A 23,564-nucleotide genomic window follows, 5' to 3' on the forward strand; every position below is an offset into this window, starting at 1 on the left:
GAAACGAAACTGAGAGCAGCCAGGCTGAGGCAGCCGAAGGGAGAGAAGCTGAGCGCTTCCTGAAGCCCGTTCACAGCCACTGGCTCTCCCGTCCCTGCCCCGGGCATCATGGGGGAGCTCAGAGACATCCCAGCCACGCATCTGGACAAATATATCGAAGACCAGCTCCTGCCAGACACGCATTTCCGCGTGCAGGTGAACCAAGCCATCGACATCATCTCCAGTTTCCTGAAGGAGAGGTGTTTCCAAAGAGCTGCTGCGCACTCTGTCCGGGTGTCGAAAGTTGTGAAGGTGAGTCCGGGCCTGCCTGCCTGGGGAAGGGGTGGCTGGGCGGGCAAGCTCCCACGGAGACAGACAGAGGACAAACAGGTGAGCTCTCTGGGGCTGCTGGTGTCTGATGTATCCAAACCAAAAATATAATCGCAGCTTGTGAGAATAGATTCTTGGGTGAGAATCTATAATCTGTAATTTCACCTGTAATTTCTTTTTATTAGAGTATCATTGATATACAGTCTTACATTGGTGTCAAGTACACAACACAGCGGTTCAACAGTTACCCATATTATTTAATCCTCACCCCCACTAGTGCAGTTACTATCTGTCAACATAGGAAGATGTTACAGAATCATTGGCTGTATTCCCCATGCTGCACTACCATCCCTGCGACCAACTTCTATTATGATTGAGAAGTTTTGTGCCCCTACAACCGGCTCCACCTCCCCATCCACCTACCCCAGCCCCTCCCTCATGGTAACCACCAGTCACTTCTCAGTGTCTGTGACTCTACTGCCATTTTGTTCATGTGGTTTTGTTTTGTTTTTAGATTCCACAAATAAGTGAAATCATATGGTATTTGTCTTTCTCCACCTGGCTTATTTCACTTACATCTTTAATTTTTAAATAAATGCCCTGGGTAAAGTTTGTGAACCACTGTCCTAGGCCGTGTCCATTTCAGAAATAGGGACACTGAGGCCCAACTCTAGTACATGATTGTTAATTCATGGCCAGCCTGGGGACTGACTCATCATTTCTGTAGTGTTGTGAGCTGGTTAATAGTATTAATTTTGAAAGCAGAGAGCATCTAATGGCTGTGAAACTTTGAACAAATCACCTAACCTATCTGTACCTCAATTTCTGCATCCGTGACGCCCCATAACTTACAGGGCTGGGCAAACTAAGTCTACCAGCACATAATCAGATAAGATAGTAAAGGACAGGAAGGGAAGAACACAGACTCTAGAACAAGGCAGCCAGAGTTTGACCTGCATTCTGCCACCTACCGCCTGTGTGATTGGGCTGTTATATAATCTCTCAGGGCATCTATTTCTCCACCTAAAAAATGGACACTAATAATAACAGTACCTAAGTCATACAGTCCTTGTGAACATTACAGGAGTTAAGACTGGTCACACCCTCAGAACAGTGGCTGGCACTCCAGAATGTTAGTGATTGCTCTTGTCATTTTACTTAGGAGGCTCTTCTCAATCAATGTTAATTTGTTCTCTCCTCACATTTTAGGGTGGCTCCTCAGGCAAAGGCACGTCCCTCAGAGGCCGATCTGATGCCGACCTCGTCGTCTTTCTCAGCCCCCTTACAAGTTTTCAGGAGCAGCTTCAGCAACGAGGAGAGTTCGTCAGGGAAATTAGGAGACAGCTGGAAGCCTGTCAACGAGAGAAAAAGTTTGATGTGGTGTTTGAGGTCCAGAATCCGCAATGGGAGAAGCCCCGTGCACTGAGCTTCTTGCTCAGGTCCCCCCGTATCCAAGAGGGGGTGGAGTTTGACGTCCTGCCTGCCTTTGATGTCCTGGGTGAGTATTCACAGACACATGGGGTTCCTGCCTTTGTCCTATGACAGGGCTTCTTTCTCTCTCCACATTTCTGAGCACGAATTTCCCCCAGTTTGAGAGTCTTACCAAAGTAGGACATCCCTTCAAAATGAGGAGATCTTAGCATCTCTCTCGAAGCAAGACGAGTAAGGTCGTAATCAGCCACGGGAGTGGCATTAAACAGCATATTGGCACAATTTGGGGGCAAGACATTCCTTATACAACACCTGCCAGGCTTGCTAATTCTACTTATCATGTACATTACACTTACCCAGAGCCTGGCACATACTAGGAGTTTAAAAATGTGAGTTCCCCGACTGTGAAGCAGGACACCCCAGGACAAACACAGTGAACCAATTCACAGGGGCACAGGGAACAGCTCAGATTTTAAATTTTGCGGGGAAACAGCGACATCTGTCAGACAGCACAGAAACTACTACTATTAAGTTGTATGGACTTAAATGGAGCTGTTATGGAATTCTTTCGGTCCAGGGGTCCTGTGAAGAAAATGCTGAAACCCCGAAAGCACCAGAAATGAGAACGTTTGAGAATGTGTCTTTGTTGCCACGTCCTGCCTTGTCCTGGGGTATGACGGTTACCAAAAAATAAGAGAGAGAGAGGAAGGGCATGCCAGGCAGAGGGAACAGCACAGGCCAAAGCCCAGAAGTGAGAAGAGATCAGGGTGGATTGGGAAATTGAAAGAAATGCTGAGGATGAGTGGAGGGCAGAGGGCAAGGAGGAAATGCTGGGACAGGAGCCAGGAGCTGGTCCTGCAGACACTTGTAGCCTTGGTACTGAATCTCTCCTGCACACACGGGAAGCCTGGAAGGGTTTCAGGAGGGAAAGTACCATGGTCAGATTTGTGTATTAGAATGTGGCCCCAACTAGTGTGGGAAAAAATTGGAAAAGAGACAAGACTGGACAGAGACATCCAGTCAAAACCATAGGCACAGATTATCTACTGAGCACCTACTGTGTGCCAGGCACTTCTCTGTGCCCATAAATGAGCCAAACAAGGAATCTTTCTCCAGGAGCCTGACAGTAAACATACAAACAAGATACATGACACTGGCTGAGACAAAAGCTGAACAGGGTATCATGGGGGTAGAGGGCTTTTTTAGACAGGGTGACAAGGGAGAGCCCTCTGAGGAGGTGACTGATCTAAGGCCCTAGGATGAGAAGGAGCCAACCAGGGGAAGATACAGGGATTCCAGGAAAAGGAAACAGAGAGTGCAAAGGCCCTGAGACAGGGATGAGCTTAGCATATGTGAGGAAGAGAAAAAAGACCAGGGGAGTAGGTGGAGAGGGCAGCGAGGCAGCAGGCGAGAGAGGAGGCAGGAGACAGACTGCCGCTGACCACACAGGCCACCGTGGGCACTCTTTACTCTAGATGTCCTGGGAAGCAAGAAGTGGTGTGTTCAGATTTTGAAAGGCCTCTCTGGGTGCTGGGTTGAGAATGGGCAGTGGAGGAACCAGCAAAGAGGCTGCTGCCTTGGTCCAGGAGAGTGGTGATGGCGTGGGCAGGGTGATGGCAGCAGAGACGGGCCGCAGGGCCCCTGGCTGTAGGCTGCTGCCGCTTCGGCTGCAACCCACACAGCCAGGGAGCTGTCTCCCCAGAGCAGCTGGAAGAACCTCAGAGAAGAGCTGACATCTGCAAGCTATGTATTCTTCCCGAACAGGTCAGTTGACCAGCGACTACAGACCTGACCCCCAAATCTACGTCCGGCTCATCCAAGAGAGCCAACGCCTGGGGAGAGGAGGTGAGTTCTCCACCTGCTTCACGGAGCTGCAGCAAGCCTTCCTCAAGCAGCGTCCCACCAAGGTGAAGAGTCTCGTCCGCCTGGTCAAGCGCTGGTACCAAGAGGTATGGCCCTCCCAGCCAGACGGAGCAGAGAGAGGCGTGGGGAGGGGAGGGGCAGGAGAAGGGGGGGAGGAAGGACAGGAGGCGGGAGGGGCAGGTGCCAGTGGACCCAAGAGACCTCCCGTCCTGGTCTGTCCCAGCTCCGGGAATGGTAACCCCACCCTTCCAGGTTCTCTGGCCCAAACCATGGGTCTTTCTTGACTCTTTTAGACCCTTCACCCCCTCGCCCAGTCAGCACATGACGCTGGCCCGGCATGTAGAATGTATCTGATTCATCAGTTGTCGCCACCTCCCACACTCTCATCCTGGTCCACGCGGTGTCGGGGACTCATGGGATCTCTCTTGGACCTGCCTCTCTGCACCCCCATCTCTGCCCCCTGCCCCTCCCCCAGGCCCATGCTGCCCTCCTCATTGTTCCTCCACGAGGGAAACTGCCACAGCCTCCTGGCCTGTGCATTTGCTTGTTTGTTTAGGTCTGTGTCCCCACTAAAAATGTATATGAAAGAGGAACGTGGACGTTTCACTCACTGCCCTACCCCCAGAACCAAGAACAGTGCCTGGCACATAATATAGGCTAACATGTACTCTGTGCTTAGCTTGTACCAGGCTCATCGTATTTAATCTTTTGCGAATGTGATTTGCATTTCTGTTCACCTTTAAATGTCTTATATTTTACTTTCATGGCACGTCTGTGAGCTGAGGAAGGGTAGGCATTATTATTAAAGCCATTTTACAGAAAGAGAAACTAAGAGTCAGATGGCTCTTGGTGCTAATAAGGACAGAATGAAAATGTGGGTTTGGGTCTTCTGACTCAGGAGTTTGCCTAATATACAATAAGCATTCTATATATTTTTGGATGAATGGATAAGTAAAAGAAAATAATTAAGGATAACCTGCCTACTTTAGAAACGACCCCATAGGCAAAGCAAGACGACCATTTATTTGTTGGACTTGCTGTTCCAGGGATTTTGACCAAGGAGGCTGAGCATTTTTGAACTTAACAAATGTGGTTCTTGACAAGCACAACCCTGCCCCTAAGGACATAGTGAAAATTCATAACATTTTTGGTAACCATGGTGATGGGGGGACAAGGATGCTACTGATAATTAGTGGAAAGAAGCCAGGAATACTGGCTGTTTTACAATGAGACAGTCCTGCACAGCAAAGGATTGTCCCTCCCTCCCTCCCTTCCTTCCTGCCCACCTTCCTCCTCCCTCGCTTCTCTCCCTCCCTCCCTCCCTCCCCACCTTCCTTTCTTTCTTCCCTCTAGCCTCTAAAACAACCCAGGCACCTTACCATACTTTAACTCCACACACCACCATGGGCCTCTAACTTACATGCTACTTTCTGTTGTGTATTTTAAGTCTCTACATTTTCAAGTCCCTCACAGCACGATGATTGTTTTACAGAGCCAGTGTTCATTCAGTCCACCCACATATTTACCATTCTCGTCACTCTCAGTTCTTTCCTGCATCTCTGTCTGTCTGGTATCACTTTTCTTCTTCCTGAAGTATGTCCTTTTGGTGATGGTCTTTTCACAGTGAACTATTAGTTTTTGTTCCTCTGAGAAAGTCTTGATTTTACCCTCATTGTTGAAGGGTATTTTTGCCGGGTAGGTGATCTTATCAGTACATTAAACATAGCATTCCATCGTCCAGTGTCATTAGTGAGAAGTCAGTTGACAGTCTCTGTGGCTCCTTTGTAGGTAATGTGTCTTATTCCTCTGGCTGCATTTCCATTTTTCTCTTTGTCTTTGATTTTGTTTAGTTTCAATCTGACATGTCTTAGTGATGATTCCCTTTTATTTGTCCTGCTTGGGGTTCATTGGGTTCTTTATTGGAATTCCTGAACCTACGAGTGGGTATCTTTCATCAGTTTTGGAGACTCTCAGAGTTGTTTCTCCCTAAAGAGAGAGAACATTGTCTAAATATTGTTTCTCCTAAATATTGTATAATATATTCTCCTATCATCTGTCTCCCTCCCCTCAACTTTTGGAACTCCAATTAAATGTATATTACACCCTCCTTATCCTTTATACCCTCTTCTATATTTTCCATCTTTTTGTCTCTCCATGCTTTATTCTGAATAGTCCGTTCTGATATGTTCTCCAATTCATTAAATTTCCCCTAACCATGTCTAATTTGCTGTTGGGTTATTGATTACAGTTACTGCCATTTTTGTCTATTTTGGCTATTTCTATTTTATTCCTTTCAAATATGATGTGTTACTTTCTATGGCTTCTAATTCCCTGCTACTTCAAGCTCATCTTTTATTTCTTTGAACATCATACTCCTAGCTATTTTAAAGTCTATATTTGATCCTTCGATATTTAAAGTTTTTGTGGATTTATTGCTATTTTCTCATTTTTTCGCTGGTCATACTCTTGGTGTCTTGTTTCCTTGTGTGCCTGGTTATCTATGTGCTGGTCATTGTATCTGAAAATTACTAGGGAAATAATTTGAGGCTTTGGATTATATATTTTACTCCAGTGAAATTTTGGCTGCCTCTTAGAAACACTGCAAGTCCTTCCTCTCAGTTAATTTTCAAGTGTTCTTATGAGGTTGGTGCTATTTTTACCACTCACTTGCCAGATGAGAAAATGATGCTCCAAGAGTCTCCCCAGAATTGGACAGCGGTGGAGCTAGGATTCAAACCCACCTGAATCAGAATCCAGAAACCGTGCTCTCAGCCAGGAGTTAGGGACCTTTTTCCAGGAAGGCATAGGTAGTGAATATTTTAGTCTTTGTGGCCCACATGGTCTCTGTCACAACTATTCAACTCTGTCTTCACAGCCTGGAAGCAGCCTCAGACTGTACATAAATGAATGGGTGTGGCTTTGCTCCAAGAAAATTTTATTTACAAAAACAGGTGGTGGGCTGGATTTGGCCTGTGGAAAACATGTTTTACACAAAAGCCAGACAAGCCCACTTTTCTGATTGTTTTTCCTCTTAGTGTAAAAAGGAGCTTGGGAAGCCACTGCCACCTCAGTATGCCCTGGAGCTCCTGACAATCTATGCTTGGGAGAAAGGAAGCATGGACACAGAATTCATCACCGCACAGGGGTTTCTGACCGTGTTGAAACTAGTCCTGAACTACCAGCAGCTTTGCATCTACTGGACAAAGTATTACACCTTGGAAGACCCTTTTATTAAACGCTACGTGATGGCACAGCTTGGGAAACCCAGGTACTCTTCACCTGCATGGGTGAGCTCCCCACATAAACGGGCCCCTGAATACAGCTGCAGCACCTTGGAGATGGAGGAAGTGAGAGGGCTCCTCATTGATTATTGATCATCTTCAGTCGTCAATCATTGTGTTGAGCACTTCACTACTGCCATCCCACCTGAACAACAATCTCCAACCCTGGGAGGCAGGCACTAGGCTAACCACTTTACAGATGTGTAAACTGAGGTCCAGAGAGGTAAGAAGCTTGTCCACACCTTAACAGAATGAGCGGACCAGCTGACATGTGAACTAAAGTAATAGCAGCTACAGCACTGCTAGTTGCTCCCAGCGATTAAAAGCTGCTATGAGACACATCCTAACATAATAGTAAAAAGTATTATCATTATAATTGACATGCATGGATCCCTTAGTATGTTCCATACTGTGCTGAGCATATCACATGCTTTGTCTCGATCCTCATACCATAGCCTTGAGACAGGCACGTTCTTCTGTCTCCATTTCATAAATGAGGAAACTGAGGCTTAGAGAGGCCAAGCGCCTGCCCATGGGCACACCACTAATACAGGCCAGAAGGTGAGATTCGAACCCAGTTCCATCAGGTCCCAGCACAAGTCCCTTCTCCCTTGTGTGCACTGTGTGCCATGGGGTGGGGGGCTCTCAGGACACACCCCAGAGAACAGCACCCTCCTGGGCTCTTCCTCCTGCCCTGAATCCCAGCCTGTACCAGGCGGGTTTTTCTCTCTAGACTCTCCAAACACACCCTAATTCCTCACCTTTCTAAACATTACTCTCTAGGCCTGTAATTCTGGACCCGGCTGACCCTACAGGAAACGTGGCTGGTGGAGAACCAAACAGCTGGCCACGGCTGGCACAAAAGGCCAGAGCCTGGCTGAGTTATCCCTGCTTTAAGAAATGGGATGGGTCTTCAGTGGGCTCCTGGGACGTGCAGGTGAGACCTTCTGCCTGCTCCGTGTCCTCCTCCGCCCCCCACCCCACAGCACGGGGCGTGGAGCTGGAAGCCATTCTTTCCAAAGAAATTGCCTCTTGCCAGAGGTCACTCATATCTGTGTAGTTTCAAGCCATCCTCCATGTTGTACAGTCATTGTGGCCCCGTTCAGGGGGTTTCTGGAATTGGCACTTCCCTGGCCCAGAGTCACTCTTTAATTACTGTTGCCTTGGCCAGAGGCAACTCAACAACTTCCAGTGGCTCATTCCACCAAGAATAATAATAAGTAATACCGGCCTCTGCTTACTGAATATTTGCTCAGATGTTTTCTACTCCTGACTCACAGATGAGGAAAGGAAGCTCAGAGAGGGGAAGTCGCCTCCTCAGGGACATTCAGCCAGGGGGCGGTAGAGCCGGGATTCAGGCTCCGCAGAGTCCGGCACCCCCACTCATTCCATGCTCACCAGCCTGCCTCGCATCCTTCCGCTTCCCATCTGACAGACAGAGGCTCAGAGCAGCTGAGTGATGTGAGCATGTCACACAGCTCAGCAGGGGCGGAAGGACCTGACCCTGGATCTCTCCACTCCTGGAGTAGGGGTCTTTCCTCATGCCAGCGGATGGATGATGTCACAGGGGGGTGTCCTGAAAGCAAACTGAGATGGAGTTCAGTACACAGGATATTTCAAGGGAGAACCATGGAACCACCACCGTGGGGGGCAGGAGAAGGAAGCAGTGGTGGGTGCAGGGAGGAGTCTGGCTGGGCTACAGCCAGATGACAGTCTCCCCCAACCCTTCCCTGGGGTAGCCTGGCACTTCAGGGGCCTGTGGAGTTGTCCTGCAGGAGTCTGAGCTGCTCAGGCCTTTATTCCCCCACATGGACCAGTCACTGAAGGTGGGCAGCTCAGGAAGGGGCATGGCCTTGAATCGGGGACTCTCTGCAGCCAAGGCAACCCGAAAGGGGCTGACCCTGAAGTCTGTCTGCTGGCTGCTGGGATTTGCTTGTCCTTCCTCAAGAGAAATCCAGGTGGCATGTCACAGTGTCCACCATAAATGCTCGCTGCCACTCAGTGCCAAGGTTGGAGATCAGCTCTCTAATGTAACCATGTGCTTTACCCTTTCAGCTCAGAGACAACCTCTGCTCCGTACCCTGAGTATGGACAGCACCCTGTTCCCAGGGCCTCAGCGTCTACTCCCCAGGAGGAAAACAACGGGACTTGTGCCATCCTCTGAATGTCACGGCATCCTGGGGGAAAGGCCTCCAGAGAAACCAGAGCCAGCCCCTCATTTCCAGGGGTGGGGTGCCTTGATCCAGAGAGGGCAGAGGACTGCCCCAAGGCTGGCAGTGACTTAGTGTCCGACCTAGATCCCCCCTTCCCAGTGTTCCACGCACTCTCTATCATAGGTGGCTTATCCCCGCAGCCCGGACTCCACCCCAGCCTGTCTCTGACTGATCTCTGGGAGAAAGCAGGGGAGATTTAGATGCGAGCATGGCATCGCAACCCTGACTTCTTCTGTATTCCTAGGGGGAGGATTATGGTTTAATGTACTATCAATAACAATAAAAACAGTGGCATATACCACTCATCGGGTGTTTATTAAGAGCTTGAAATGTGGTAGTGTGACTAAATGTTTTATTTTATTTCCCTTTATTAATTTGAACGCCAAAAGCCACTTTGGCTGGTGGCTACCATATGGGACAGTGCAAATCTAGATAATACTGAACTAATACCACCTATACTCATCTAGACCATATAATTAAAAAAAATATATCTCATTACTCTGGAGATGCTTGCAATATCTTAGACACTGGTAATCGAATCACACTAATAGAGTTTAATTTCCCAGGATTAGTTATATCTGTTAAAGAGGTTTCAAAACCTTACCATCTACACATATTGAGGCGTAACGTAAATATCCCCCCATGCTAGGCCACAAGAATTCCCACACTGCCCCCAGCCCCAGTGTCTATTCTGAGCACATCAATCTGTACAGCTCCTCAGATGCCCTGGGGGGAGAATTTTCTACCTGCTTCACGGAGCTGCAGCGCGACTTTGTTCTTTCCCGGCTCACAAAACTGAAGGATTTAATTCGCCTGGTGAAGCACTGGTACAGACAGGTATGACAGGCCTTATTCCAGCCCTCTGGTTACTGTGTTACCAGTGACCATTAACTGTCACCATTAAACTGGCAGGTCAAGGACTCCGTGTGCTCATGTTCTCCCAGGCTGGGGGCTGAGCCACTTTAGGCATCTGCCCACTCCTTAATCCCGTGTCTTGCCAATGGGTTTCAGCCCCAGGCCAGTTCACTATGGATTCAATGTGACCAAAGAAATTGACAGCAAAACGTTCTTGGGGTGAAAAGGTTATACCCAGGTTTATTTCCAGGGGGCAGATCAGTCACTAGAATCCCATTCACTCAGAGCGAGTCTGCAGGCAGCAAGCCCGTCTCTGCCTCTGGGCTGCTCTGTCCTCGGTCCTCGGCGCTGCCACCACTCCAGCCTCTGCTCTGCTCTCCTGCAGCCTTGCAGCCCTGCCACTGTGTCACGCCCAGAGCACTGGGCGGAGCTCTTTTTACAGTCAAATTGCCCACAGGTGTGCAGTGGGCTAGTCAGCCAGGGCCAGGTGAGAATCCTGGCCACAGGAACTCTCATTTTATCCACACTCCACACCTCCAGGATTCTCTCCTCTCAATCTATGTGCCCTGAGTCCTCTGCAATGGTCCCTGTGCAGGGAAGCTCAAACATTGTTCTCCAGCCTCTCCAGCAAAAAGTCCTGCAGACACACAGGCTGGACTCGTGGCTCTGTCTCTGACCTCTGCCTCTTTGGTCTTAATGGCTGCAACTGCTGCTCTGGTTTCGGCTGTTGCCATAGCTCCAGTAAGATCCTATTTGGCTTCCCGTCTAATTTCCTCCCATCTACTGCCCATATCAAATCAACCCACAGCTGGGTCCTTGTAACCCTCACGGGGCCCTGTAAATTCCTGTGAGTAACAGGTCTTATTTCTTTCTGGATCCTCATTGCTTCTGCCTCTCCTAAGTCTGCTACTGTACATGTCATCTCGCTTACGGGCTACCCTAAGTGAGGGGAAAGAATGGCCACTAGAGACCTACAGAGGGATGTAGGAGCCGTTTGAAGTACAGTATTTCTCATCCCAGTAGTGAAAATCTCTTCATCTGGGTCATAACTGTCTGGACTACAGATGGCATTTCTTATGCCTAGCTCTCGTAGCACCTGTTGGAGCTCAGCATATGTCTGCCATCTAACAGGAGAGGATGGCAGATCACCTGGATTGGGCCACACAGCATGAAGTGCAGCCGTAAGCCAATCGAGGAGGGAGTGACTCCCTGGGGTCTGTTGTGCATTTTCTAATCGCTGCCTCAAGGCAGGGCTGCACTGTCAGGGAAGACAGCTTTCCCATCTCTAAGACAGAACAATTCCATCCACCCCTAAGTCCCACAGACGCAGGGGCCAAGCTGATATTGACTCCGAGGGCTTCTGCCTAAACCGGGAGCCCAAATCCACGGGCTCAGCCTGAGTACAGGGGTGTGCCATGGAGCGCTCCACGACCTGGGAAGGGGGCTGCTCCTCTCCTTGGGGAACTTTCAGCTGCTGAGTCTTTATTTTCTTTACAACCACTGGGCGTGCTTTCAATACAGGAGGGGCCAGTGCCTCCAGCACCACCCCTTCATCCTTCCCCAGCTCCTCCATTTCTGGGGCTGATGGCACCTTTCTCTCCACTCCCCCGAGTGCCTCCTCTGCTACAACCTTTACCTTTTCTACTGTGCCTCGCAGCAATGCTAGCTCAGTCCTCAGAAGGTCTCTTACCTTTCAGCTCAATGCTTCGCAGCTGAGGTTCTCATGCCACCTCCACCTGTGCCTCCTTCAGGAGTTCGTCCTTTTTCTTGATGGCCTCTTTCTCCTTCAGAACACCTGGCAGCGCTGCCATCTCGTCTCCAATGGCCCCTTGCTGCTGGCGCTCTCGTGCCGCCTCCTCCGGCATCAATGCCGTTTCCCTCCTCAGGGCAGTCCCAGAAGTCTGCAGCTCGCATTCTTGTGCCACCTCTTGCAACAATGCCACTTCCCTCCTCAGGGAATCTACTGAAGTTTGCAGCTTGCCACCATTTCTCGGGTCTCCTCTGTAGACCTTTTTAAGACTGTGAGAAGCAGCCAGCCCACAGTCCCCGCTGCCTCCCGGGCACTCTGCTTCTCAAAGGATCTGCTTACTATGTCAAAAGCCACCCCTACAGCCTCAGGTGTCACTTCCACTTGCCTCCAGTCCTGGGGTGGGGCCCAGTCCTCTAGGAGGCAAGCCACCTTAGACCACATACCCATTGGGGGATGATTCACTGTCTCCCCATTCACAGGGGCAGCCCGCTGAAGCACCCCTCCCATAAGGACAGCCTGTCTTTTTCCTTGGTCAACGCTGAACCCTGCCGACTTTCGCCAATTGTCTTGCCAATGGGTTTCAGCCCCGGGCAAGTGTGCTATGGATTCAGTGTGACCAAAGAAATTGACAGCAAAATGTTCTTGGGGTGAAAGGGATATACCCAGGTTTATTTCCAGGTGGCAGGTCAGTCACTAGAATCCCATTCACTCAGAGCGAGTCTGCAGGCAGCAAGCCAGTCTCTGCCTCTGGGCCCCTCTGTCCCTACAGTCGTCTCACACAGCCATCCTCTGGGCCTCTGTCCTCTAGGTGCTGCCACCACTCCAGCCTCTGCTCTGCTCTCCTGCAGCCTTGCAGCCCTGCCACCATGTCGTGCCCAGAGTACTGGGCGGAGGTCTTTTTATAGAGTCAAATTGCCCACAGGTGTGCAGTGGGCTAGTCAACCAGGGCCAGGTGAGAATACTGGCCACAGGAACTCTCATTTTATCCTCACTGAGTGTCTGTAGGTTTCCCATCACTAACCCCATGAGGCTGGGTCAGGCATAGAGCACCTCCTACCATCCAAGCTGCTGCATGTGGTTTATTTTGCCTTTGCTCTGACACCCGGTGAATCTGCAGGAATCCAAACTATCCTGGCTACAAAGGACAGACAGAGCTGGGATTTGCATGTCTGTAAATTGCCAGCATGGCTCACCTGCTGCTCAGTGTCCCTATTTAACAAACACAGATGCATCTCAGTGTCCCTAATTAACAGACACAGATGCATCTCTGGGAATGCAGGTCAAAGCTACAGGTGAGACCAGGGACTGCATTTTCTATATCTGCTTCCATCAACTGTCTTACACACAGGGTAGTTTCTGCATATTTTCATGGCAGCAAACATTTGGTACAATACCAGTTCTTTCCCGAGTGGTCTCCTTTCTGTGTCCAACTCCCTGAAGCCTGCACTGGAGGCTGAGCCCTGTGGTTTCCATCCCAGAAAATCAGAGAAATAGCTTGACACCCAGCCCCTGAGCACTGCAGGGCTCAGAGCTACCACGTGACCTTGAGCAAGCCACTTCACTCCCCAAGCCTCCATCTTCATCTAAGACAGCCATCCATGCCAGCTTATAGGGTTGCAGAGGACTAGAAATGGCATAGGTAAAATAGCCCCACAATTAGCACATGGTGGATTTTTGTTAAATGGTGGCTATAGTACAACTCTAGGAGGTCATATATAGCTTCCTAGAAACCTGCATGTGCTGCGTACAAGCTGCTGATTGAGTCCCTGCAGATGTGCACTGCTCAGACCTCCACCAGCCGACCAGCCCCACCAGCATGGCACCTCGTGGGCCAGTGGTCCTGCTGCAGCACCCGCAGTCAGGAATGCGCCGTCTCTGCAGCTCTCATGGGGTTGGTGGTGCCCTCCCCCTCTAACCAGTATCGTCTGATGTTCCCACTCTCCCTTCAGTGTGAAAGGAAATTAAAGCAGAAGAGGAATCTACCCCCAAAGTACACCCTGGAGCTGGTCACCATCTACGCCTGGGAGCACAGCAGCGGCACAGTGAATTTTAACACCGCTGAAGGGTTCCGTACGGTCCTGGAGTTGATCACAAAATACCAGCAGCTCTGCATCTTCTGGACAGTCAATGACAACTTGGAGGATGAGACAATGAGGAACTTCCCACTGACCCAGATCCAGAGAACCAGGTGCCTCCCACCCAGCCCCTCCTTTTCTCCATCTGCTTCCCTCCAACAGAATTCCAGCAACCCGGCTTCACTTTGCTGGGGTCATGATTCATTATTCTTCATGTGAACCTTTTTGGGAGGTGGGCGGTACCCAGCAGTCCCCCACGGTCTCCAGTGCCACCACCCCTCAGGAAGCAGGAGACAATGCCACCCAGAAGAAGAGGACCCAGATACCGGGTCCATGACTTGCCTTCATCTTTCTCTGTCACAAGGGAAAGCACGGATTCATTAGCAGGCCTACGAGACACGCAGGTTGGAAGAGTGTCCCTGAGAAACGATGCCAGCATTCACGGCGGTTATCCTGCAGGGTTTTCTATCAGGTCAGGTTTTCTCTGCTCTCTCAGGCCTGCATCCCGCCAAGCCTGTGTAGCCTCCAAGAATGGCGAGGTATCTTACTGTACCTGCTCAGCACCACCAGCAGGGGGCAGAAGCAAGGGACACAAAGGAAGAGGAGACGAAAGGAGGCTTGAGGAGGAAGAGGGAGTGATTCACCTGCCCTGGGCTTTCTGGGGGAAAGAACAGGAGGCTGTCATGAGAATCTGTCCCCATCTGGGTGTCTCTCCCCACTGGAGTGGGGTTGGGGTTGGGAGGACACACTCTGCAGAAGCAAACATTTCTTTCTTTCCAATTCAAAAAATCACCCAAACACAAATACCAAAAAGAACCCAGGTTCATACATATATATATATATTTTCTATATATAGACCGAACTCTTCAGTAAACAATTACAAGATATGTTGGCAACACTGAGAAAAGGAGGGCACTCCACAGGCAGAATGACTCCCGCACGTGCGGTTCCAGGACACAAGGACACACACAACGCACGGACACCCAGATAAGCAGTGAGCCAAATATGAGTTACTCCAAATTACAACCACAGACGCCTCTCTGGAACACCACCAAAGGGGGCGGAGGAGAGAGCTTGTGCTCTACTTTGTGACTAGTCTGTCAAAAAAATAAGTAAGAATTAGAAGGTCTAGGACCTGGGTCTTGCTAAAACAACATCCTCTGTAATGAACAGCTGAGTGGCAAAATAAAGTATTTGGAGGGAATTGTGCACTTTTTTCTCTCATCTTGGCAAGCTGGGGGGCCAGGGCAAGGGGGTGCAACTTCCCACATAAGCGCTTGGGAAGCAAGGACCGCCTGGGCTCCATCCGCCACTCCTGGGAGGCCCCACCTGGAAGTTGGGGGTTCAGATGGAGGCGCGTGACCAGAGGAAGCACCTCCCCAAGCGCGCAGGGAGGGATGTCTCCGTCCCAGTTCCGGGCAGGAGGCCTAACACGCCCTCTCTGTGGGCGCATCAGTGTGCTTATGAGTGTCCTCCCCTCTCCAAAACCCGACCCGCCCTGCCCGGGAAGGGCATTCCTCCTGGATTCTCCGGTTCTCCCGATCCCGGTGCATTGTCAGAACAGCGAAGCTGGCAGCACTGCCCTACGCGGGGCACAGGTGGGCAGGGTGGACCGGCGACCCTCTGTGCGAGGACGTGGAGGGGAACTCTCCCAGCCCTAGCCGTGCCCCTGGCGCCCGCTGTCAGCGGATGTTTCTCAAGGAAAACACACGCCTCACTCTGCTCTGGCCGGCCTCTGCCTTCCCTTTTCTCCTCTGTCCTGAGTGAGCAAGGGCGCTTAGGGAAGCCAGCCTCCCTGAAAGCAGCCCTCGCCAACACAGATCTTCCGGGCTTCTGGAGCCCCAGACCCACGTGCGGAAGGAGAAGAGGGGTCTTCCCGAGGAAAAGAGACAGGGATGTGGACTCTGCCTCACCCAGGGGCTCGGGCAGGACCCAGGGAAGCCTTGGGATGCTTCTCGGGTCCCATCACCCTTGCAGGAAGATGCCTTTCTCGAAAAGAAGGAAATAAGTCTCTCCTGGGGTCAGGCAGACGGGAAAAAAATGAGAGAGTACAACAAATGGGATCGTGGACCCCAAGTAGATCCAGGGAGCCCCGTGTGCCTTTTCTAAATAGGAGGAAGCCTCAGACACAGGCGGCTGAGGTATAAAGTAAGTGGGGAGGGAGATCCACGTGCAGCCCCTCCTCTAAGCCAGTGGCTCTCAAATGGGGACATTTGGCAATGTCCAGAGACATTCTGGGATGTCACAATTGGCGTGGGGAGAGGGTGCTCCTGGTACTTGGGGGTGGGGGAGGCCAGAGATGCTGCTTGGCACCCTACAACACCCAGAGGAGCCCCCATCAAAAAGGAACTGCTCAGCCCAAACGGCAATAGTGCTGAAGGCAGAAACTTCTCCATGCCAATCTTCTATTATGTTCTAGAATACCTCCAAAGGCCCCTTTCAGCGTATAGAGGTAGCCCCACAGGGCTCTCCTACACCGATTTCCAAAAAATCCCCTCACCGAGTCTCATCTGACAAGACCGTCTGGAGGGGTGGGGGAGGAGAGAGACCATCTGGGGGCCACAAACAAAGCTGTTCCCTCCGTCACAACCAACCCCAAATCCCGCAAGGGAGAAATCCAGGCTTGGGCGATCTTTGGTCAACCGGAGAATGTAAGGCTGAACTGAAGGGGCAACCCCTCGATCCCACCTGCCCCGCGGCCAAAGTCGGGATGTTTCTCTTTGCACAGAAGCCCCCGCTCACGAACAGACCCCAGGCCCTGGCTCCCGAGGCGGCCGGGAGGAAAGGTGGGCAGGACAGGTGGGAGGCGGACGCTGCCTGGGCTTGGTGGTCCTCATTGGTTCTCGATCAGAGTCTGCACCTTGTATACGAGGTCCCGGGCCAGCTTCAGGACCTGCTTGGTGTTGTGTCGCTCGGCCATTTCTGAAAGAGCAGAAGGCAAGATCTCATGAGCCTCCTTCTGAATGCGTCCTGGGGACATACACCCGGCTCCTGGCAGGGCCTCGGGGCATCCCCATCATCACCACCTGGCATCTCCCCAGAGAGGCTCTGGGAGCAGGCGCCCTGGGGCAGACCTGTATCTCTGGACCCCAGCCTCCTCATCTGCACGGTGGGGATTGTAACAGTGCCCACTTCACAAGGTGATGCTGGTTCGCGATGTGCCTAAAACACGCCTGGTCTTCCCATCTCCTAAAAGCACAAGGACTGGGAACTTTTTAAGAAAGCAATGCTGGGCACACAGGAGATGCCTAAACATATGAAAGGAAGGGAAAAATGGAAGGAGAGGAGAGGGGAGGAGGAGAAAGCAAAAATAACTTTATCAACAGCTGCACAAAATGATCATATGTTAAAACAGAATTAATCCTAGATGTAGACGTTTATCATGAAGAAATCATTCAGTAGGAGAGAAAAGGACGAAGACCAGGGTCCCCAAACTGGGTCCCTGTGAACTGATGGCTACTTTGAGGGAAACACAGCAACCCTCCACATCCGCTGAACGCCACACAAGCTGGTAGAACGAGTTGACGAATTGTACTACATTCCTATCCACTACTTTGTATCTTTGCAAAGCTAGGTTTTCCACCAGGGTTGCTCAGATAAAAAGCAAGTACTTTGTAACAATTGCTGTGGGAAAGGTGGTAGGATCCGCCCTGACTCTAGGGTCTGACAAGCTGTGCAAAGCCCAGCAGGTACACATGTCCTGTTAGTAACTGTACTTATTTAACAACGAAATAAAAGTGTTGTTTTCCTTTCACTCATAAGCACAGAGAACAGACTGGTGGTTGCCACAGGCAAGCGGGTGGAGAGGTGGGCAAAAGAGTTGAAGGGGAAAAAAATGAGTGAGAATGTTTGATATTTTGATCTGGATGATGGTTATGAGTGTACGCTCATGTCAGAATTCATCAAGTTGTACGCTAAGATTTGTGCATTTTATTGTATGTATCTCAAAAAAATTCATTTAGAAAAGTATTGTTTCGTTGAGTTAGGTGTATCATTTTCTCAAATGGTCGCTAAGCTGTTAGGATATAAATAGTTACTAAATGGTCTGTCTGGACCTAACTACTGGCTGGGTGGAACTTTTGGTTGTGTTTGTTGAGAAAATTTTATAGACACGAGGGGTACCATGAACTGAGAAAGTTTGAGAAGCCCTACACTCAGTAATTGCTTTGGTATGTCGGTCACAGCCTCAAACTGCAACAACCCAGGTCCCCAACAATAGGGATGGTTCAGTGTGTCATGGAAAATCACTTGGGGTATATTTAAAAAAATGATTACATGGAAGACAGTTATTCAAATATTAAGTGGAAAAATATTAGATAGAACTGGATTCTGTGATCGTAACAAATAGACTGTATTTGTATGTGGAAAAGACTGGATGAAAACAAAACTTTTTAAACTGGACCTACTAAATACAATGTGGTTTCCTGTATGGAATGCTTGAACAGAAAAAGGACATTAGTTAAAAACTGTGTGAAATCAAATTATGTCTGTAGCTTTACATTAATAGTAATGCACCAATGTTAATTTCTTAGTTGTGACAAGTGTGCAAGGATCAGGAACTCTCTGTACTAACTTTGCAACTTTTCTGTAAATATACATTTATTCTAAAATAAAAAGCTTATTTAAAAGAGAATAATAATGTTCCTGCAGTGAGGTGACAGGTGACTTTTTCTGCTTTTGCCTTTTCAAAAACCTTCTTTAGTTAAAAAAAAAAAGTGAGTAGACACAATAGTAGTAACAGCCTCCAGCTATGGGGCCCCTCATGCGAACTAGGTACCATGTGATGGGCTTTATCCATGTTGCCTCATTTAATCTTCTTGACATCTAGGTGAGGGAGAGATTAGAACCGTTTTATCCTCAAGGAATCTGAAGCCCAGAGACATGCAGTCACTTGCCCAAGGGCACACAGCTCCTGAGCAGCAAGGCTGGGGCCAGAATCCATACCTGTCTAATCTCAAAGCCTGTGCCTGTTTCCAGTTCCCTACCTCCCTGTACCCGCTTTTCTTATCAGCCCTCAGGAGCAGGGGCACTCTCACCCCACTTCTCAGAGGAGGAAGCAAATGCTTAGAGGAAAGGAAGTGACCCGTCCACGGGCACAGCTGCTTAGTGGCAGAGCCAGGGTTTGCCCCAAGCCTGATTTCAACACCCAGATCTCAAGGACCTGCGTTCAGCCAGATGCCTGAGAACAGTGCCTTCTCAGCATTACAGATGGCAACTCATCCACCTGGAAAGGGACACAAGAGGCGGGCAGAACGCCCTCCATCCCCTTCACTGTGCGTCAATCTCAGCGAGTCCCCTCCTCTGATGCCGCAGGAAGCCCGCACCCCTAGATGACACCCTGGTCATGAGGGTACCGTTAAAGAATTTGATGATGTCTGTGAAATCCATGTTGTTCTCCAGGATGATGTCACGGTAGACCTCCACCAGAGCCAGCGCGAAGAACAGGACGTAGTGAGCGGACGAGACGTGTTTGGCTGCCCAGATGGTCTCCCAGACGGAGAAGACATCGTCATAGACGAGTTCTGCCAAGACACCAACAGGCACACGCACGGGGAGGTAGTCAGCCACAGAGCTCGGGTGCAGCCCGGCCCCCCTGGGAAAATCCCAGGCCAGCTGTGCCTTGCGCTTCTGTCGTGGGGCAGCAGACAGCAAGGAGGCGGGAGACCAGGACTCTGCCATCTGGCCATCGGAAGCCTCTGTTTTCCCCATCTGTAGAACAGGCTACGCAACGAGGTGGGTTGTAAGTTTCCGGCTGGGACATTCTGGAAGTGGAGGAACTGAGCATGTGCAGTTTACACTGACCCATCCTGCCCTGCCCCTTGACCACTGTCCCCTTCTCTCTCTCCCTACACCCTTCCTTCTTCCCTAGCTTCCGCAGGGCTATGTCTGCTCCCCCTGCACACAGGCAGAGCTGACGGCTGCCTCTGGGTTTAAAAAAGAGATAGAAGAGAGCAGCGATGAAGAGCAAGGCCTCCTCTGTCCAACGAACTCGGCCTGACCCCAGCTCCGTCACATGCCAGCAAGGGGGACTCAGGCTAGTTAGTTCCCTCCGCAAGCCTCTCTCTTACCTTACCTTTAAATGGGGTGATGCCAGTAATGGTAAAGGATTGGAGAGAGAGCACACAGAAAGGGCTCAGCACAGTGCCTGCGACTTAGTAAGCACCTCCATACAGGTTAGATGTTAAAATTAGCACCATCCTAAATTTGCACAACAGCATGTCCTATGTTATACGTCATTTCTAAGCCACTTGTGGAACATGTCCCATGGGCTTCAGAGTTCTCAGTATCTGATGATCAGCCCAACAGAACGGGAGAACTGGGCTCAAGGGGCAGACAGAGGCGGGCTCAGATCCTGGCCCCACTGCGCCTAGCTCTGGATTTAATTATTCTCAGCCTGAGTTTCCTCAGCTGTAAAATGGGGATTGTAACGTCTCCTGCATAGTGTGGCCGCACGAGAAAGTAGGGGAGCCAGTGATCACACCTCAGTGAATGAGTGGCACTCTCTGCCTCTGGCTTTGCCCCGCACTCGCCACTCCCTGCACAGTAGCTTTTCCCGTGAGGTGAACAAGGCCCCAGGCTGAAGTCCGCACCTCGCTTGAAATCCAGCAGGAACCAGCGGTAGCAGAAGTAGAAGTGAGTGTAGTCCCCGTTCTGATGCATCAGCTCAAAGAGCTCCGAGTCCAGGATCTGTCAGTGGGGGGAAAGGCCATCATCAGCCTCCTGGGAAGACGCTGGACCACAGGGGACAGCTGACTAAATGACGGTACATCCTGAACTGGGCACAATACAGTCCCTGACAACCAGGTGGAGTTAAAAAACAGACCAAGGATTTGAAGTGGAAATGAGCTACGTCACCCTAACCCCAATGTTTCTCCAAAGAAAATATGCACATGGCCAATAAGCACATGAGAAATACTCAGCCTCATTTACTCATTAGGAGAATGCAAATCAAAACCATAAAGAGGTACAGCTTACATCCACAAGGACGGCTATAAGGACAGTGACAGACAACAAGGTGCCAGGGAGGATGCAGAGAAATCGGAACCCTCCCGTGTTCTGGTGGGAAGGTGAAATGTGCAGCTGCAACCCCACTCCTAGGGCGAGCCCCAACAGCAGTGAGGAGACAGGGCCCCATAAAAGCCTGAGCATCACGTGCACAGCAGCACGAGTCACAGTAGCCAAAAAGTGGAAACAGCCCAAATGTCCGTCAATGGACAAAAGGATCATCAATGACAGGTGGTCTGTCCACGCAATGGAGTATCACTGGCAATAAAAAGGAAGGACACAGTGACGCACGCTCCAACATGGCTGAGAGCATGATGCTGAGTGAGACAAGCCAGTCACAGAAGGCCACATATTGACAGGAAATGTCCAGAAGAGGGAAATCTACAGTCAGAAAGTGGACCAGTGGTTACCAGGAGCTGGGGAGAAGTGATGTTACAGGGCATGGGGCTTTTTTGGGGGTGATGAAAACGTTCTGAAATTAGTGATGATAGTTTTACAACTGTGAATATTCTAAAAACCACTTTATTGTACACTTTTAAAAAGGTGAATTTTATGGCATATGAATTATATCTCAATGAAACTGTGTGTGTATGTATGAAATATACCCGAACATTACTCTGAGGAAAAGGTCCAATACAAACAAACAACCTTTTTAAGAGTGACAACCGTGTCTGTCATTGTTGCGGCCACAGCACTGGACCCAGGGAATGCTCAGCGGCCCTGAAGTTGCCAGAGCTGATTTGAGTTGCTGAGTTGGTTGATCTGCATGAAGTAGGATTGAGTTACTGAGTCGAGCTGAACAAAGCTTGGCTATTCAGCTCATCTGAGCTCTGCCGGGCCGAGCTGGAGTAAGTCATGTCACAGAACAGGACTGGGTCATACCTGGATTAGCGACCTCATGTTGGCAAAGTGCGTGTCCATGGCTCCCCCATGGGGAAAGTTCTGGTTCATCCTCTTCATGAGCTCCGTGAAGCAGCTGAAAGCGAGGGCCTCTGGGGAAAGAGCACGGGAGACTGTCAACTCTGTCACAGAACCTGAGCTCCCAGAGTGACCTACTAACTGATGTACTAATGCAACGGCCACCTTACATTAGTGTGGCACACCTGTCACCACTGGTGACCCACTGGGCATACATTATTACCTAAAGTCCATAGTGTTCTTGTTTTAACCTAACGTCCCTTTTTCTGTTCCAGGAACCCATCCAGGATGACATGTTACATATAACTGCCATGTCTCCGCAGGCTCCTCTCGGCCATCAGAGTTCCTCACGCTTTCCTTGTTGATGATGACCTTGCCAGATATGAAGAGTACTTGTCAGGTATTCTAAGGGATGCCTGTTGGAATTTGTCTGATGCTTTTCTTATGATCAGATTGGGATTATGGGTCTTAGGACCACGGAGGTAATGTGCTATTTTAAGCCTATCACACCGAGGGCATATTCTGACCCTGTGATTTACGGCTGCTGCTACTGATTTGGCCACCTGGCTGAGGCAGTGCTCGTCAGGTTTCTGCCCTGAGTACTTTCTCCCACCCCACCACCTTCCATTCCGAGGTTTGGGAAGGAAGACCATATCTAAAGAGTAAGGAGTTCCATTTTTCAAGAGTCCTACTGAGATTCACACACCATATAATTCACCCTTTTAAAATGTACAGTTCAACAGTTTTCGTACATTCACGGAGCTGTGCAAACATCACCTCCATCTAGTTTAAGAACATGTTCATCACTCCCGAAAGACATCCCGTATACATCAGCAGTCGCCACCCATTTCTCCTGCCCCCAGTCCCTGTCAACCACTGGTCTACTCTTTCCCCATAGATTTTCCTCCTCTGGATGTTTCATGGAGATGGAATCACGCAGTCGGTGGCCTCTGTGCCTGGCTTCTTTCACTTAGCATCAGGTCTTCATTTCACAGGTCATTCACATGCGGCACGGGTCAGATCATTCCTTTTTTGCCAAGTCACATTCCACTGCACAGCCGCGCCACATTTTGATCATGCATTCATCTGTGGGGGGACATCTGGGTTGTTTCCACTTCTAGGCTATTATGAATAACGCTGCTGTGCACGCTCATGTACGAGTGTTTGTATTTCTCTTGGGGATACACTTATGGATGGAATTGCTGGGTCATGGTAACTGTTTAATATTATGAGGAATTTCCAAACTGGCTCCCAAAACGTCTGCACCATTTTCGCCGTGTGTGAGCGCTCCGATTTCTCCATATCCTCACTGACACTTGTTATTTCCCCTGGTTTCGATTTCTAGCCAACTTAGTGGGTGTGAAATGGTATCTTATTGTGGTTTTGATTTGCATTTCCTTAATGACTAAAGATGTTGAGCATCTTCTAATATGCTTATTGGCCAGATACAGATTTTCCATTCTATTGAGAAATGTCTGTCCAAACCCTGTGCCCATTTTTAATTGAGTTATTTATCTTTTTATGGGTGAGTTGTAAGAGCTCTTTATATATTTTGGATACAGGTCCCTTATTATGTATGTGATTTGTAAATATTTTATTCCATTCTTTGGGTTCTCTTCATGTTCATGAGTCCTTTGAGGCACAAAGTTTATAATTCTGATGAACTCCTATGAACCTTTCTTTGTCATTTTACGATTTTAGTATCATATCTAAGAAACCATTGTCTAACCCAAGGTCAAAAAGATTTACAACTATGTTCTAATAATTTTATAGTTTTAGGTCTCACATTTGGGTCTATGATCCATTTGGGGTTGGTATTTTTATATAGAGTATGAGGAAGGACTCCAGCGTCAATCTTTTGCGT

At 49.6% G+C, this 23,564-nt stretch overlaps 2 protein-coding genes across 8 annotated transcripts in view; one reads left to right on the top strand and one right to left on the bottom strand.

The window, feature by feature from the left end:
- Nucleotides 1-9,398, top strand: LOC140846472 (2'-5'-oligoadenylate synthase 1-like). Its single transcript, XM_073222866.1, has 6 exons — nucleotides 1-291; nucleotides 1,519-1,807; nucleotides 3,505-3,689; nucleotides 6,639-6,871; nucleotides 7,668-7,821; nucleotides 8,940-9,398. The coding sequence occupies exons 1-6, from the start codon at nucleotides 109-111 to the stop codon at nucleotides 8,967-8,969; spliced, it is 1,074 nt and encodes a 357-aa protein (XP_073078967.1). The 5' UTR covers nucleotides 1-108; the 3' UTR covers nucleotides 8,970-9,398.
- A 5,201-nt stretch (nucleotides 9,399-14,599) lies between these two features.
- The window catches only part of LOC140846470 (small G protein signaling modulator 1-like), an 81,137-nt gene continuing 72,172 nt past the window's right edge, over nucleotides 14,600-23,564 (bottom strand). For 5 of the 7 annotated variants that reach the window (XM_073222862.1, XM_073222858.1, XM_073222859.1 and 2 more), the window contains 4 exons: nucleotides 21,665-21,774; nucleotides 20,368-20,464; nucleotides 19,132-19,299; nucleotides 14,600-16,699 (listed from right to left, as the gene is read on the bottom strand). In XM_073222862.1, the coding sequence (XP_073078963.1) occupies nucleotides 16,611-16,699; nucleotides 19,132-19,299; nucleotides 20,368-20,464; nucleotides 21,665-21,774 (464 nt within the window). In that variant the 3' untranslated portion in view covers nucleotides 14,600-16,610. Of the gene's footprint in view, nucleotides 16,700-16,803; nucleotides 17,026-19,131; nucleotides 19,300-20,367; nucleotides 20,465-21,664; nucleotides 21,775-23,564 lie in introns of all 7 variants that reach the window. The other 2 variants (XR_012125594.1, XR_012125593.1) reach the window with 2 other exon arrangements.

This window comes from Manis javanica, chromosome 15 (genome assembly GCF_040802235.1).
Source record: "Manis javanica isolate MJ-LG chromosome 15, MJ_LKY, whole genome shotgun sequence".
NCBI lineage: Eukaryota > Metazoa > Chordata > Mammalia > Pholidota > Manidae > Manis > Manis javanica.